Genomic DNA, 17,498 nt, shown 5'->3' with positions numbered 1-17,498 from the left:
CCTCGTCTTCGCTGCCTGCCCTTCAGGAGCGTTTCAGGGATGTCTGTGCTCCATTTTGGACTGGAAAGCCTGCTCATGTCCCTTTCTACTTTGTTTAGGAAGCATTTTGCACAATTCTCATAAACAGACCAGACAGGTGTAGATGTCTCCTCTGGGCACAAACATAGTGATTCAGAGAGTCCCATGGGGTTCAAGCATGACACAAAATTATCCTATGGCAGGGGTTGGGAACCTATGGCTCGCGAGCCAGATGTGGCTCTTTTGAGGCAGCATCTGGCTCACAGACAAATCTTTAATTAAAAAAAAATGTTAAAAATATAAAACATTCTCATGTATTACAATCCATTCATTTCCTACCACTCATGTTCATGGTTGCGGGTGGCTGGAGCCAATCACAGCTGTCTTCCGGGACAACACCAAATTTTTATTGGATAATGCCTAACGTACACAGGTCATTGTGAGGTCAGGAAGTAAACTTCCCTCCTTTTAATCAAGTAGTCAGCTAGCTAATTGCAGAAACCCTTTTCATGAAGAAGATGGCTAAAAGAAAAAAAGACGAGGAGTATTGTACTTTTCAGCAGGAATGGACAGAGGAATTTGCCTTTGTGGAGAGAGCAGATTCTGCAGTGTGTCTAATATGCAATAATAAAATTGCATCGATGAAACAGTCAAATATACAGTGGCACTTCGACACACGCCAAACTACATTTGCATCGAAATATCCAGTGGGGGACAGCAGGAAGAAAGTATGTCAAGAGCTACAGTGCAGAGTGCAAGCTAGTCAGCAGCAACTCCATGTTTGGACCCAACAAGGTGACTGGAATTCGGCTAGCTTTGCTGGTGCTTTTGCAATTGTGAGAAACGAAAAGCCATTCACAGATGGGGAGTATGCCAAAACATTCATGCTTGATGTTGCCAATGAACTTTTTGACGACTTTTCAGATAAAGACAAGATAATCAAATGAATAAAAGACATGCCTCTGCCAGCAAGAACTGTTCACGATCGTACCACCATGATGGCAAATCAAATTGAGGCAACACAAGTGAAGGATATAAATGCGGCACCATTCTTTTCTCTCGCTTTGGATGAGTCAACAGACGTAAGCCATTTATCCCAGTTCAGCGTGATTGTAAGGTATGCTGTCGGTGACACACTACATGAGGAAAGTCTTGCTGTTTTGCTTATGAAAGAGATAACAAGAGAGGAGGATTTATTCAAGTCTTTCACTGAGTTCACTAAAGAAAAAAATCTATCGATGGATAAACTTATTTCGGTGTGTACTGATGGTGCTCTGTGCATGGTGGGGAAAAACAGAGGATTTGTAGTGCTTCTTCATGAACATGAAAAGAGACCCATCCTAAGTTTTCACTGCATCCTACATCAGGAGGTGCTTTGTGTTCAGATGTGTGGCGAGCAGCTTGGTGAGGTGATGTCGCTGGTCATTCGGGTGGTCAACTTTATTGTTGCCTGAGCTTTAAATGATTGCCAGTTTAAAACACTGCTGGATGAAGTTGGGAATAATTATCCTGGTCTGCTTCTGCACAGCAATGTGCCTTAGTTGTCAAGAGGGAAGGTGCTCAGCCGTTTTGCGGCTTGTCTGAGTGAAATCCGGACTTTTCTTGAAATGAAAAACATCGAGCATCCTGAGTTAGCTAACACTGAGTGGCTCCTGAAGTTCTCTATCTCATGGACATGACTGAACATCTGAACCAGCTCAATGTGAAAATGCAAGGCGTTGGAAATACAGTCTTATCCCTTCAACAAGCAGTGTTTGCATTTGAAAACAAGCTGGAACTCTTCATCGTGGACATTGAAACAGGTCGTTTACTACACTTTGAAAAACTGGGAGAGTTTAAAGATGCATGCACAGCAAGTGGCCCTGCTCGACATCTTGATCTCCAGCAGCTAGCGTGCTTCACATCTAATCTCCTACAGTCATTCAAAGCACACTTTGGAGAATTTCGTGAGCACACTCATCTTTTTAAGTTCATCACCCATCCACACGAGTGTGCAGTGGACAGTGCCGACCTGAGTTACATCCCCGGTGTCTCCGTCAGAGATTTTGAGCTACAAGCTGCTGACCTGAAGGCCTCAGACATGTGGGTGAATAAGTTCAAGTCACTGAATGAAGATTTGGAAAGACTTGCATGACAGCAAGCAGAGTTGGTGAGCAAACACAAGTGGGGAGAAATGAAAAAACTTCAACCCACAGACCAGCTGATTGTCAAAACTTGGAAGGCGCTTCCCGTCACATACCACACACTGCAGCGTGTGAGTATTGCTGTACTGACAATGTTTGGCTCTACGTATGCATGTGAGCAGTCTTTCTCACATCTAAGGAACGTTAAGACCAACCTACGAACACGTTTAACAGATGGAAGTCTCAACGCTTGCATGAAGCTTAACCTCACCACGTATCAACCAGACTACAAAGCCATCAGCAAAACCATGCAGCACCAGAAGTCACATTAATGGTAAGAAGTACTTTATTCATCATTAGTTAGCAACAGCATAACAATGTTATTAAAAAGAATTCAGAGACTTATTGTACTTTAAAAGTGTTGGTTTTACATAAAATGCACACATTTACTTGTAATTAGTGTTAAACATATTGTATGGCTCTCATGGAATTACATTTTAAAATACGTGGCGCTCATGGCTCTCTCAGCCAAAAAGGTTCCCGACCCCTGTCTTATGGGCATCAAGCCCAAGATATGTGCTCTGTCTAGCCAAGTCAGAAAATGTCCCCAGGCCTACAGAGAGCCCCATCTGGGACCCCCTCTACTCAGTAGCACACAGTTTCACACTGGGAAATAAATCACTCACACATGATTCATTCTCTCGTCACCCCAGATTGTCCTGGAGCTGGAGACAAATGCAATAAGCAGGGGACAAATGCAATAATGCAAACACACTTCACCATACAGTACATTCAAGTCAATGTCCCCATTCAACCACAAAACATACTGAGCACCTGTTATGTGGCGAACACATTGGGAAGACAGAGGGTTATCAGGCAAGACACTGCCACCACATGGAACTTCCAGTTTAGTTGAATATGGAAAAGAAAAACAGGCAAACAAGTATGTAAACTATGCAAAGATTTCTGTGCTGGCAGAGAGACAGTGGTGTGAGGATGACTGACTGTGGGGCGGGGAGGATGGCTTTGGTCAAGATTATCAGTAGGTCCTCTGAGGAAAGACCTGGAGCGGGAGAAGTCATCACAGGGAAAGTGCTCCAGGCAGAGGGCACAGCAAGTGCAAAGCCTGAAGAGTGGAGGATGCTGAAGAGAGAGTGGTGTTGTGGAACACAGAGGGCGGAGGAGAGAAGCACTGGTGATGAGGCTGAGATAACCCCAGGTACACAGGAGGCCAATGACACAGAGCCTTGTTAACCACAGTTAAAATTAATATATGGGGGGATTTCATTCTATGTGCAATGGAAAAACCTTTGAAGGGTTTTAGGCAGGGAAGTTAATAGTTTACCCAGGAAAAATGTACTTACTGGTAACATGATGGAAGCGAATAAATGAATGAATGAATTGAATGATTACTGAAAAAAATGAACATAAGTAACCAATCGTCTCCTGGTGCCAAGGTCATGCTGAGTTCTTCAGGGACACGAGATAAGAGCCGAGACAACCCCAAACTCTAGGTCCATAAACTTCACATCAAACAGGACACAGAGACTATCCCCTTCACCACTCAGTGAGGCCATGGCTTCAGCTCTGTGGCACAGCTCAGCTCTCTGCGCCCTCATAAACTTGGCTTACCATGCATATAGGGAAACCAGAGAGGAGAATACATCACTTGATGTCACACGGCCAGGTGACTCCTCAAGCCCTCAGGTAAGGGAAGCACTCACCAGTGACCCTGGAGACCTCCTTCTGGTCTGCCAGCCCCTGGTGACACCTTATACACTTAAACCTCTCACCCATCATCCCTTTTTTAGATGCATAGGGTGAGGTCTGAGAGGAGAACTTTCTCAAGATAGCAAAGGGAACCCAGACCTCTCAATTCTCATCAAGAAAAAAGGAACAGAAACCATCTTCAAAACCAACAAGGTCCCCTGTGTGCCATAGGCACAGCCCTCCCTCACAAGAACACCAACCAGGCCACAAGCACCAACGTTCTCCCTCCTTCACACCTGCAACAGCCCTCCCCTAAAGAGTAGGGCTCTGGTTTCCATTCCATGTGCCCAGTGCCTCGTTGGAGCTGGGCACAGTGTGGGTTTTCACATAAAGGGAGAAAGGGACAGAAAGAGGATAACAAGTGGTCAACATCATGGCCACTGAAACCAGATACCCTGTGTTCCAATCCTGGCGCAACTGCCTAATGGCTCCATGAGCCTCATATTTTAAAGATGGATAAAAATATACAACTCACAGGCTTTTGAGTTTAATAAAGTCATGAATATTGGGGTTTGCTTTTTTTTAGCTCAGTGTTCCTCTCACAAAATTGTTCAGAAATAGTATTTACATCAACATGGATGATGATGAAGATGATGATGTCAAAAAGTAAAGAGGGGTAGTACTGAGCACCTTGACTCTGGGCACTCCCAGTGCTCATGCAAGAGAACATTTGGAAAATAATTTGTTAAAGCTAGAAGGAAGACTGAGATGTTTTAGAAAGATTGCCATTTTTAAAACAAAGTTTTCTATATAGCCCTCAAATTAACAAAACATCCAGTCCACTGGGTTTGCAGCGCCCCAACCCAGACTCCAGGAGACCCACCTCCTAGTTTCTACTCCAGAACACACCTCTCGGTGGTAACAGGTGTTGCGGTGAGCAGCCTGTGGCTTGGGCTTTGAGAATTGGTGTTTTCACGGCGGTAATCCCGTTCTCCCTCAGTGCCCAGCTTGGAGGCTGGGGGCATCTGAGGGAGCAGTTAAAGTATCATGTGGCCAGGGCTTTGACAGAGCTTGATGACAACTTACCTATGGCCACTGATTGAGGTGACTGCAATGAAGGTGTGACAAGGTTTCAATCTGCCCTTGCCTGATCCCCAGCTAGCAGGGGTAATTAAGGACCTCTCCTTGGATTCTGGTGCTTCCATTTCCCACCCCACCCATTTTATCTCCTAAAGTTACACCACCACAGAGTGAGGGAACAGATACCCACCCGGCAAGCCTTCTGCCAGCCAGGGGCTGAGCATTGGGCTGAGCCTGGATTGCAGTGCCAACTAGCAGGCTCCTCAGGTTACAAGAGGTGGAGTCATCCCAGAGAAGTGGTGCAACCCAACTCCCCACTCCCTCTCCACAAAAGGTGAGGAAGGGTTGTGTACGTGCACACATGTGTACATACATGCGAGCCACACACAGGCATGAACACCCAGTGCCCAAGCACAAATACATTCTCTCCACGAATATCCTTTGAGCATCACCTAAGCCAGGCACTGCGCCAGACATTGAAGGTGCAGAAAAGGTTGGGGCAGAAAAAAAAGGCCTCGCCCATGGGCCACTGTAAATGTGCCATCTTTGCTTTCTCTGTCCCCTTTCCAGGGCAGACTCCATCCCACAGACCCTTCTCCACAGCCCACTGTCACTACTGTTATTAGGGTCATGCTGGACCACTGCTGCTTCCCTACTGCAGCCAGCAAAAAGGGCTGTTACATCAGTGTACCCCACATCCATCTGCTTTACTTAGATTGATAGTAACTAAAACATTTCTGTGTCTGGACTTTGGGGTTGGGGGACCCACAGTGCCCAAGAAGGAGGTGAGATGAGGAGCTACCTCTCTTCCTATAAGGAGCAACCATTTCATTCTCCTTCATCACACCCACCTGGGAGCTGTTTTTAACACTTTTCCTGCTTGTCTTTCTCACTTTGGTTTGTCTTCCCAACTGCCTCCGGCTCAGAATGGCTGCAACCTGGTCCCTGCTTCTCTTTTACTATTTTTGGTTCACAGATACGCACTGAAGTATTCATCCTAGCTCCAATTAGCATCAGCTGGGGCACTCAGCACAGTGAAATCAAAGCATTGTTATTAAGTGAGCATTCCACCCAGAATGGCTGCTTCTCTGTCCTCATCATGCAGGATGGAGAAAAGGAATAAAGCAAGCAATGATCACCCCACTCAGAATACCCAGATCCTCTGCATTTTTTTTCCAACACACACTGCTAATTTTTCATTAGATGCTACCATGCTGCACCCAGTCATGAGTCCCCTGGGTTCAGGTAGAGCTGGACTCATCATCAGGACCTTGTCCTCTGGCTGTCAGAACACTGTCCTTCTGGAAAGTTAGTGTGGGCGGGGCCCCCCCTCCCACCCTCCGCAGTTCCCATTTCAGATGCAAAGTGCACATATGGCTCATCTCCATCTTTGGGGGAGGTTCTGTCTAAAGTCCTCCCAAAGATTCAGATTGTATGACAAATCACGTTCTAGACTATGGCTGCGAGAAAGGGCCGGGGCATTTGCATCATTACCCCCAGACAACAGCTTCATTAGGCTGAAAGAGAGGTTTGCAGCCCTGCAAGCTCCGCCACTGACCTGGGCCTCTCACTTCCCCATTGTCTGTGGGCTCCAAGGCTCTCACTCCAAACCATATGGTCCATTTGGCCATCTCACACTGCCTTGCAGGAAAGGCAGGCATGTTGGGAAGTACTCAGGGCAAACCAGAGCCCTGCCCATACAATCCCGGGTGCCATCCTGCCCCAAAGTGAGGTCAAACTGGGCCAGAAGAGAGAACTGCCAGGCCTCAGAGGGGGCTGAACTCTAAAAAGCAGTGTGTGGGCCCAAGAGGGAAAGAGAAAGGCTCCTCAGCCAGAGGGCAAAAAGAGCCTTGATTTGTCCCCTCAGAGAGCAGGCAGGCTGCTGTCCCTGTAACATCTGAGACATGTCTGACAGCAGATCTGACAGCATCTCGGTGTGGAGAGCTCCTGCACAGCAGTGCTCATACTAGGACAACCCTTTCTCTGCCTTTACCCTCCTTGTTTCTGAAGACCCCTTCAGACTCCAGGCCTTTCTCCCCCAATGATAAGCCGACCTACATTCTGGTACGCTCCAGTCTCAGGCAGCCACTCCCCTTCTCCAGGCCCCAAGACTGGTTCCTAAATCCCCACACCCTGGAAACCAGGCTGTCCCTTAAAAAGGATGTCTTTGGGTCCAGCTTAAAGGAAGCTGGGGGATAGGGTTTAGTGAGGCACCTCAATCCCCCTCTCTTCAAAATTCCATCTCTTTAAAACGCCACTCTGCGCCAAGCCTTTGCAAGATTCCAAACAGACAAAAATTGACCACCCCACCCCACAAAAGTCTAGCTGGGGACCAGGTGAAGCCAAGCATCCCTGCCCAAAGGAGGCGCTGCTGGCTCCTGGTGGCCTGAAGCTAGCTACTGTGCCTTTCTCTCATCCAGTAACCCGCCAATGGGGACCTCTCCTGCTGTTTCTTTAAGAGTAGGGGAAGAAAGACAACCCTAGTGCAACACTTCCACTCTGCCAACGGGGCGGATTAGGGTCAGGATTAACATTTTAAACTCGACCAGACTTTCTGACTCAAAGATCTCCTTGCACTAATCGTATTACTATTCCTGGGATTATTGCCTTACTCGCTGCAGAAGAGATTCCTAAAATCAAATTGCTTAAGTTTCTCTCCCGTTTTTTGTTGGCTTTTGGGGGGTTTGTAGTTTGTTAAGGAGATAACTTTTAAAAGTTGAACCTCACTATTTCTCCTTCCCTGAGCCAGGAAGCGGTAAGAAGACAGGCGACACGGTTCCTTTATTTCTGCCCACGCCTGCTCCTAATTCCTGGTAATTTATCCCATATTAAAACTTCTTTAAGTAAGAATGGACAAGCATCAGCACCTGCTATGCAAATGCGGCCAAATCCAGCCTGGGCCAGGGGCGTGCGTGCCCGCCCCGACAGCGAGCGGCCATTCAGCGCTCCCAAGGCGCCCGCGGCCCTTCATATGGAAACCGGGCCAGGTCCTGACAGATTGCGACGTGCTCCGCGGGCCAGGGGCGGGGGCCCGGCGGGGAGGGGACCTAGCGACAGAACTCTCTCCAGCCAGGAAAACGCCCTGCGGGAGTATCTGGGGCTCTCCCATGGGTTTTCTTCACTCGTAGTTTTTCTTCCACCCATCACATCTCATCGTTTTTCTTCATGAAATGCCTTATTTTCACGCCAACACCTAGTTTCACCAATCCCCGCACCCCACACCCAGCCCCGATTTCATCCTTATTTTCTAGGAGAGCGTTTTAAGTTCCAAAGTGTAACAGCGTCCTACGCTTTGAGGCAGGCCCGGTGGTCACCGCGGACGACCCCACCTGGCCGTGGGTCTCCGGAATGGACCTGCATGGGACAGGTGATCTCTCCTGGCCCGGGGAGGCAGGCCCGGCTTGCGACTTGGCGCGGGGGTCCTGCGGGATAACAAGGATTAAGTTTGCTGGGGACCTTTGAAGCCATTTTCCTGGCTCACGTGGCTGGAGGCCGCGGCGCAGTTGCCTCTCGTGCGGCCCTAATCCCGTCACGCGGCCCCGATGGTGACCCGGCCCTAGCCCGCCCGCCGCCCCCACGCGCTCTCCGAGGTCCGCGCCGTGGAAGGAGCTCGGCGCGAGGCTTGTCCTTCCTCCAGCCAAGGGGTCTTTATTTGTGGTTCCATAAAAGAAGCCGAGAAGCGCAGGCTCTCCGGGGCCAGGGCCGACGCACGGCGGAGGCAGCCGCGGTGGCGGCGGCGGCGGCGGCGGCGGCAGGGCGACGGTGGGGGCGCGCGGGCGCGGCCGGCGGCCCAAAGAGATGCAAAGTGATAAATACATTGTTTAGCAGCCGCCCGCTCGCTCGGGCGCTTGGGGGGCATAGAAAATGAGACACTTTCTCACTTTCTCCCCCCCCCCCCCCTTTAACTCGAAGGGAGTACCAATAATTCATGTATGTTATAATTCTTCATTGCCCCTGGGTAGTCTGGGAAAATTGGAAGAAAAGAAAATGCCAGAAAGTTATGGTAAAACTTAAGATGCGGCCGAAGTCGCTTTCTTTGCCCCTGCTGCGAGTGTTTGAATAAGAAGAATGCTCCTGGACTGTAACAAGCAAAAAGAATGAAGAAGACAAAAGATTTCCAGAAAAAGGTTTAGCTAGAAGACAAGGCAAGTGAAACTGAAAGGAGAAAAAAAAAGCACTTACAATGGAACAATAAGTGTACTAATCGCTTTGATATATTATACAAGCCCAAAGACCCAAAACATTGTGTAATTATTTATAAATGACTTCTCCACTCCTGTGTATAATGCAGAGGAAAGAATAAAACTGCAGGCTACTCTCTAAACTATTTCTAAATAGACCTGGTTCAAAAGAAGGCAGAAGTGTTTGAAATAAAATAATTAATGGTGGATTTTATGGTTGTCTCATTAAAACATTTTAATTACTACAAACAAAATGCATTTGTAGTCAAACCCAACATGAATTTATGTAGCTGAGCATTAAGGTAGAGAAAAGCGAAAGGAAAGCATTTCAGCTATTTCTCCTCTATTTCTGAATTCTCTCCATAAGCCAATAGTTAATTACCATTAGGATAAATTTCACTGCGACTTTTTTTTTTTTTTTTTTTTACACACAGAAGAAAACACCCTCAAACAGTTTTCCCACACTTGACCCACAAGCATCCTGGGGGAGGGGGAATGTTTTTAATCTCAACTGAAGACGTTCTTAAGAATTCAGAAACATGAAAGCAGACAAAAATGAAACTGCTCAGCAAAATTAACTCTGGCTTTGGCAATACACTGTGGCAGGTGCAGCCTGGATTTGGGGAGCTAAATCTAGTGACAGCAACAGCAGGAGCTATGTTTTGTTTTGTTTTTAAAATCTGAGCCCAGAGATTTGACTTCAAGAAATCTACAAAAGCAAAACTCAGTCTCTGAAGGAGATTCTGGACTGATTCTAGCCTCAAGCAGCTAATGTGAAAATAATTCCAGGCCTCACTTCTAGGGGTGAGAGGTGGGGTGGGTCTGAGCACCTTCTGCCTGCTCCCTCTTCATTTAAGGGCCTGCACCCTCATGGGCTCTCCCTGCACAAGCATGCACACCCCCTTCGCATCCCCCCACTCTATTTTGGGCACAAAAAGGACATTGTTTCCCCCAAGACTGGCTCAAACTGCAAACGCACTGAAAACCTGGGGCCAGCCCAAGCACATACTATCCCCCCCCACCAGGCTTGAGAGGTCCAGTCAAATTTGAAAAATTGTTGTAGAAAGAATTGATTTGGCCACAGAAATGCCCTGTGTGTTTTTGGAAGGTATTTCTTATGTGTCACTAGAATAAAGTAGATTTGTACCAAGACTTCCCCCAGGATTCGTCCCACACATAGGCAGGCTGGACACACCGAGCACAGCAGTGCACAATGCCACCGAGTATTCAAGCAGACATCTCTGAGGTGGGAAATGCATACAGCCAGCACTGTGTTTAGTAGGACAGGGGCTGAGGGGGCCTCCGTGGATTTCTGGAAACCATGGATAATTTGCCATTTTCCTTGCTCTGTCACTGAAAGACCCCTCTGTTTCCCCCCTCCCGCCTCACACCCCCTCCCATCCCCCCCCTTACACAACTGTCATGGGTCATCACTAAAGAAAATAGGGAATTGTTTCTCCCTTCCATGCCCCCAACCTCATCCTGCTTCTCTTAGATGGAAACACATATCTGCGGGTGTATTTAATGAACTAAAAGACTGCACGCCTCCGGGTCCCACGTCATCCTTCATCCCTTCCTCTCGACTAACTACACCTTTTTCTTCCTTTTTTCTAAAAAGATACATTTTCTTTCCAAAATGCCACCCATGAAACCAAAACCATTCATACCCCTCCAGGTAGCTCCAGAAAAAATGATGATGGAAGTTGAGCAGTCTTGTTTAGAAAGGATGGCCGTCTCCACAGCTCTACTTTGTGCAAAAATTCCCATCAAGCCTGCCTCTATGGACATCCGCAATGGCCAACAGCCCTATAAACTCAGTGCACTGCACACCCTGTGCCCAATACCGGAATGGATGAACAGCCAAGTAAGGTGCCTGCACCATTCAGCTCTCAGATCATAAACTGCATCTGAGAGTTTGTGTGTACTGTAAAAAAAGAAAAAGAACTTTGCATGTAACCCGAAATTCAGATTGACATGTAGGTACCACAGCATTTTTTTTTTGGGGGGGGGAGAGCATTCTTGAAATTAATATCCTGTCTAACCAACTGGAATGGATGGGGAGTGATAAAACTGGGCTGAAACAATTTAGGGTGAATATAAAATGTTATAGTGTCCTCCTCCCCCCTACACATTCAGATTACCATCCCAACACTTATAATTACAGGACACTAACCCCTCAGCCTTATTCCCATTATGGCATCTCTAAAAGACAGTTTGTTCAACCTCAGGCTTACAGTCTTTCTGATAAATGAAAGGGAGGACGGCAAGGAGGCCATGAGCCCAGCCTCATGTCCATAAAAGGGTGTACAGACTGTGGGTGCAAACTCTAAATGAGCCATACACTTGGGCACTGGGACCCTGACAGGGCTGGAGGAAGAAAACATGCAAACACAAATTTAAATCTGGATTCATCCCTAGATCCTCATGCCTACTGGCACTATAATTCAATGTTCATTTCAAAATCCTGAAATTGTTTTGTGAACCGAACAGACTGCTTCGTATTTTCATGTGCTGATCACATTACTTTATTATATGTAAACATTTATAATTTGCCACTATTTCCTCCTCTTTTGGCCTTTCTTCACTAAAAAAAAAAAAAAAAAAAATACACTAAGAATCCTAAAAGACCCTGAAAGCATCAGATGCTTTGCTTTACCCTGAGAACTTCTCTCCCATCTCTCCAGAAAGTTGGTTCCTTCATCAGTGGGTTAACAGCAGAAGGGTCCTCTCAGGAACAAACTGAAACCACCTCCCTGCTAGCTCCACAGCAGTCAAGTCGGATCTCCAGAGCTGCCCAGAACAGGATTGAAGCTTCTGACCCCTGCATACTTCTCAGGATCCTCCCTTTACCTCACTAGCCCAGCTGTCAGACAGGCAAGCAAAGCCACAGGAGCCCCCGCTCTGGCATCGTGTGTAGCACCTTTGAGCTGTCACTGAAACATGCCTGATCTGCCTCAAGGGTTTAGGCAAGCACAGGTAAGAGGGTAGATGCTAAAGCTAGATAGTTATTCCAATATGAGAGGCAAACAGGGACTCTAGGTATCAGCAAATGACCACAGCATGTAGTCCAGAGTTCCAGAGATTCTAATTCTGGGCATTTGAAGTGGAGCCCCCCATCATCACTACCACCTCAGGTGACCACAGTGTGAGAAACTGGCTTAATCCAGGCCCTTGGGACATCTGTCCTGCCCACCCACCTATTTCCCCATGGCAGATTGGCAGCTGGATGGTTCACACATCAGGCAGCCAGAACACCTGGTGTAGCCTTCGCCACCTTGGCGCCTGCTGTGGTTGGATTTATTACATGCCCACATTGCATCCTATTGTGCTCTGGGAATGAGAGCTTCCACAGATGTGCTCTGACAAGGCCCTAAGGGGTCTGGGGGGTGGGACAACCTTTCATTCTCCCAGCAACAATACATGTCCTTCTAGAAGGGGCCACATTTTTCTCTCGAGGAGAAAGCTCTGAGCCTCCTAGAGAACAGATCCGAACCAAAGCTAACATCTCATTTTCATCCTCCCAGGGTTCAGCTCCATCCTCATTGGGTCCCTCTTAGGAAGGGCTCCCTGAGCCTCCAATGCACTTATGAAAAGCACCAGGGGAAGGCACTAATGTGCAGGGAGGAGTTGCCACATGCAATGCCCAAGAGCTAGGAGTAGGCAGGGCAAGGCTAAGATGCCACCTGGTCAGGTCACTAAGGCACAGCAGAAGAGGCAACGAAGGCAGATGAGAGCAGAGTCAATGCTAGCTCCTAAGGTGCCTTTATACACATGTGGAAAGCACAATTCTCTGGGCAGAGCAGTCCCACATCAGGGTACATGACCTGGTGGGGTGGGGTGAATAGGCTAGATTTTAGCCACCACCTTCCCTAGATGCCCTTGTGCAGTAAACCACTGGAACAACTGTGACAGCCCTACTCAGAGAGAGCAGCAAGAGGAGGAGACAGAAAGGAAGAAGAGGCCTTGACACCATTCAAGGTCCATCGCAATTGCCCCCCACCCTCTTCTCACCGGGTCCCCACGGAGGCCCATCGAGATTGGCCAACATATTACTGCCACAGTCATCCCCACTCCTCTCTTTACCTACATCATCTATTCACATCCCATCATCTTTCAAGTCCTCAAGTCTCCCCCTGCCAGGAGCATTTTCTGACCACCCCCTGCCCTTTGCTGGGTGCACAGTGCTCCTCAGATCTGTTCCCCTAGTGGGCCCTCAGCACTTCTCTCAGCCAGAAGCAGGTCACCTTTCTGTGGCCACGTGTCCCCTGCCCCAAGACTAGGTCTGTCGAACTCTCCACAGACACCTGGCATAGGGCAGCATGTAGTAAGCACTTACTGTATACATACTGATTAATTGTGATGGAAAATCACAGCACAGAGGCTGAAAGGATTCCTGAGGCTGGCCCTAGTTTGACTACCAGTGATCCCTGGTGCAACCAGGAGAAAAGACCTCCTATCTTCCACTTCAGTTTCACATGTTTGAGGTGCAACGGATGGATGAATAATATCCAAGGTTCTGCTGGCACTGAAGCCTAGTCTTACGAGACTCCTAGCTCCTGGCCCCCATCAGCCAGCTTTTCAACCCTCAGTGTCTAAATCAACACTTGGCCTAGAATAGTCAACAATATGGTATATGGGTTGCCTTAGTCTCTATGCTTTGGCAATCTGCACACTTAATTTGGTGTTTTACTTAGCAAACCAAAGACCTCAAACATGGCCAACTCAAGCAAAAAAAAGCCCTACTGGGAAATGATCTACTATGGGGTTTCTTGTGCCAGCAGTGGGAAAGCTGGAGAACCAGGGTTGAAAAAAAGGCAGATGTAGGTATAGGGGCGTGTGTGTGGGGGTGTGTGTGTGTATGTGTGTACCCACATATGTGTAGAACTACAGCTGAAGGCAGGCACAGGGAAGAGCTAGGTCAGGATGCCCACTGGCTCCTGGCTATCTCTTCCACCACTGGTCACTGCCTACCCCTAATCAGTTGCTACCATGATATACATGTACTCTAAACTGCCACAGGCTTGGAGCCTAAGTTCCAAGCAGGGCATGTGATTATCACATGCCCACACCCTAATTGCCATAAATGGGGAAGGAGGTGCTTAGGCATTCAAATTCCTCAATAGGAAGCCTCTTCAGCTGCAATGCAGCCAAGAAATGACAAATGGCCACTCTGATGACACTGTTCCCCTGACCAAACCAAAAATTCCTCCAGGAATTTGAAATTTGTAGTATGTTGGATAGTGGCTCCCCCAAAGATGTATTCACCTAGAACTTCAGAATGTAAACTTATTTGAAATAAGGTTCTTTGCATCTAGTATTAAGATAAGGATTTCGAGATGATATCATTCTGTATCGGGGTAGGCCCTAAATGCAATTACACATGTCCTCATAAGAGACACAGAAACAGAGGAGAAAGGCGAAGACTGAAGAGGTGCAGTTACAAGCTAACAAACACCAAGCACTGCCAGGAGCCACCAGAAGCTAGGAGAAGCACACAATGTAGTCTCTCTCAGAACCTCCAAAAGAAGCCAACCCTGCTGACACTCTGACTTCAGAATTTTGGCCTCCTGAACTGTGAGAGAATACATTTCTGTTGTTTTAAGGCACCTAGTTTGTGGTGGTTTATTACAGCAGTCTCAGAAAAGTAATAGAGGCTCAAAGGTGTCATCAAGACAAGGCTGGTGTAATTTCTCACAGTGGCAATATTGTAGCCAATGAGGTTTATCTGAGGTGTAAATATTGAAAGTCAAGGCTGGTGGGAGTACACTGGGGCCATGGGAAGCTGAAGCAGAGAGAGAAACAGAGGCAAGAAGCAAATTGAGTACCTCTGGGTTACTGCAAACTCACACAAATGCTAGCAGCCCTTGGTTTCCTTGTGAAGCCCAGTAGCACCCAATAACTCCTTTCTGGCTTAAGCTGACTAAGGCCACTCTTTGTGACTTCTAACACACCTAAAGCCTTTATGTCTGACCATATTCAGCCTTCGCTCACAGCTGGGAGTACATGTAGAGTGCAGCAGGGGAAGGGAGGACTGGGTAGAGTCCACTGAGCCAAAAGACAAGCACTGGTCAGCCAGAAAAGGCTGCTCTATCTCCAGAGAGCACTTCTCCAGAAAAGGGCATAGTGTCCTACCCAGGTCCCCTCTGAGGACAGCAGGCCAGTTTACCAGATATCATGGGGAGGGGATAAAAGGGGTTCATTTTATTTTCTACCCACCTCCCATAATCTGATGCTGTTCCTTAGTGGCTGTTTTCCCTAAGTACAACAAAGTTGGGGGTGTCTGGACCTCTAGTGCTCCAGAGTAAGCATTGGTGACCAGAGAAAAGCAATTTCTGACATGCAGAATGAAAATCTGCTAGACTAGGAGCCTTTACTTCATTAAGGGGCGAAAGGGATGGGTGGGAGGAGTGCTTTCTACCCTCTCTCCTGTGCCATGTTCTTTTACTCTCCGCACTGTTCCCCCACCCCCGCCCCCACGTGAAGGTGAGCAGAGCCATTCCCGTCTATTTGGATCGGGTTTTTCCCGGGATCCGAGGGTGCTGCATTTCACAACCACTCATCTGGCCCTCCGTTATAAAAGAAAGCACCGTGCCAAATGTTCCACAAAATCTCACATCACCCTCAACACAGCAGAGACTTTGTGCCCCATTTTACAGATGCGGAAAGTGAAGTCAAATCACTTGCCCAAAGTCACACGGCCACTCAGCAGCCTAAAAGAGGAAGCGAACCCAGGATCCCAGCCGGCTCCAGGTTTCCGATACTTGCTGCGCAGCTCACACTTTCCTGCGCCCCGCCTCCCCATCCTACTCCAGCAAGGGGCGCCTGGCCAGCCTCAGGAGGAGCGTGCCTCCGCGCGGCTAATCGCCGGCCGCCCCCGCCTCCATTTTCACTGCCTGGAGATGCCCCGGCTGGCTTAGCCTGGAGACAACTCTCGGGCCGTGCGACGCCGCCGATTGGTCCGCGGTAATTACGGGCACGCTCCGGGAGGGGGGAGGGGCAGAGGCGGCCCCCCGCGAGCATAAATTATGCAAATATCCAGGCCCCGCACGGGGCTGACCTGCCGCCTCGCTCCATTCACGGGGGCTGCCTCGGGGGCGGAGGTGGCCAAGGAGGGGGGCGCCCATTGTTGTGCCGGGTACTTAAGGGGTCCTGAGGCTGGTCGTGTGCCACACTCGGTACTCACACGAGCTGATCTGATTGCCGGCGAGATCACTCGGGAGACCGTCTGGAGCGTGGCCCCTGCAGGCGAGGCGAGGAGGAGAGGCCAAGTTCCCCGTGTGCCCTTGCGCCCTTCCAGGCCTTCGTGCCCGCAGCGGGCACAGAGTAAGCCCGGGCCGTTCGGAAAGTAAGTGCGCCCCGGCGGCCCTGCCCTCAACCCAGGCTCCTGCCCTTTAAGCGCTCTTTTGTCTGTCCGTCGGTCCTGCCCGACGCAGCGATGCCAGCCCCGCTGGAGACCTGCCTTTCAGACCTCGACTGCGCCAGCAGCAGTGACCTGTCCGGCTTCCTCACCGACGAGGAGGACTGTGCCAGGCTCCAACCATCAGCTTCTGCCTCGGGGTCGCTGGTGCCGGCCCGCAGGGGCGCACCCGGGATTCCCGGGACGTCCGAGACTCCCCGGGCACAGGACGACGAACAGGAGCGGCGGCGGCGCAGGGGCCGTGCACGCGTGCGCTCCGAGGCTCTGCTGCACTCACTTCGCAGGAGCCGGCGCGTCAAGGCCAACGACCGCGAGCGCAACCGCATGCACAACTTAAACGCGGCGCTGGACGCGTTGCGCAGCGTGCTGCCCTCCTTCCCCGACGACACCAAGCTCACCAAGATCGAGACGCTGCGCTTCGCGTACAACTACATCTGGGCTCTGGCCGAGACTCTACGTCTGGCCGACCAGGGGCTGCCCGGGGGCGGTGCCCGGGAGCGCCTTCTGCCACAGCAGTGCGCCCCCTGCCTGCCCGGGCCTCCAAGCCCCGCCAGCGATGCCGAGTCCTGGGGCTCCGGTGCCGCTGCTTCCCCCTCCGACGCTGCCTCCTCGCCACTTTCTGACCCCAGTAGCCCCGCCGACTCCGAAGACTTCTCCTATGGTCTCGGCGACCCCCTTTTCTCCTTCCCCGGCCTCCCCAAAGACTTGCTCCATACAAAACCCTGTTTCATCCCTTACCACTAGGCCCTTTGCGGACACCGTTACTTTCCTCCTACCCCAGGCAACAGGCAGTAGTAGATGGAGCCCCAGATGCGGCTTCGGGACCCCCAGTCCTAGCGGAGGGAGGAAGCGGGCGCTTTAAAGGGATGAGGGATACCTGAGTCACTTGTTAGGTCACTGCACCCTCGCTGTGGCTGCCCCTTGGTCTGTTTCTCCAGCCCTTAGCCCCGGCCCCCTTCTGCCCGCCCC

At 49.6% G+C, this 17,498-nt stretch overlaps 1 protein-coding gene across 1 annotated transcript; it reads left to right on the top strand.

The window, feature by feature from the left end:
* Window positions 1–16,547: 16,547 nt before the first annotated feature.
* NEUROG1 (neurogenin 1) lies at window positions 16,548–17,273 on the top strand. Its single transcript, XM_066344196.1, has one exon. It carries the CDS (start codon window positions 16,548–16,550, stop codon window positions 17,271–17,273), a length of 726 nt encoding a protein of 241 aa, XP_066200293.1.
* The last annotated feature ends 225 nt before the right edge of the window (window positions 17,274–17,498 follow it).

This window comes from Saccopteryx leptura, chromosome 6 (genome assembly GCF_036850995.1).
Source record: "Saccopteryx leptura isolate mSacLep1 chromosome 6, mSacLep1_pri_phased_curated, whole genome shotgun sequence".
Lineage (NCBI taxonomy): Eukaryota > Metazoa > Chordata > Mammalia > Chiroptera > Emballonuridae > Saccopteryx > Saccopteryx leptura.
The sequence above is the reverse complement of the archived record's forward strand: the minus strand, read 5'-3'. Positions and strand labels throughout refer to the sequence as shown.

Coding starts and splice junctions, on each gene's coding strand:
- NEUROG1 (XM_066344196.1), top strand. CDS start 16,548: ATGCCAGCCCCGCTGGAGACCTGCCTTTCAGACCTCGACTGCGCCAGC.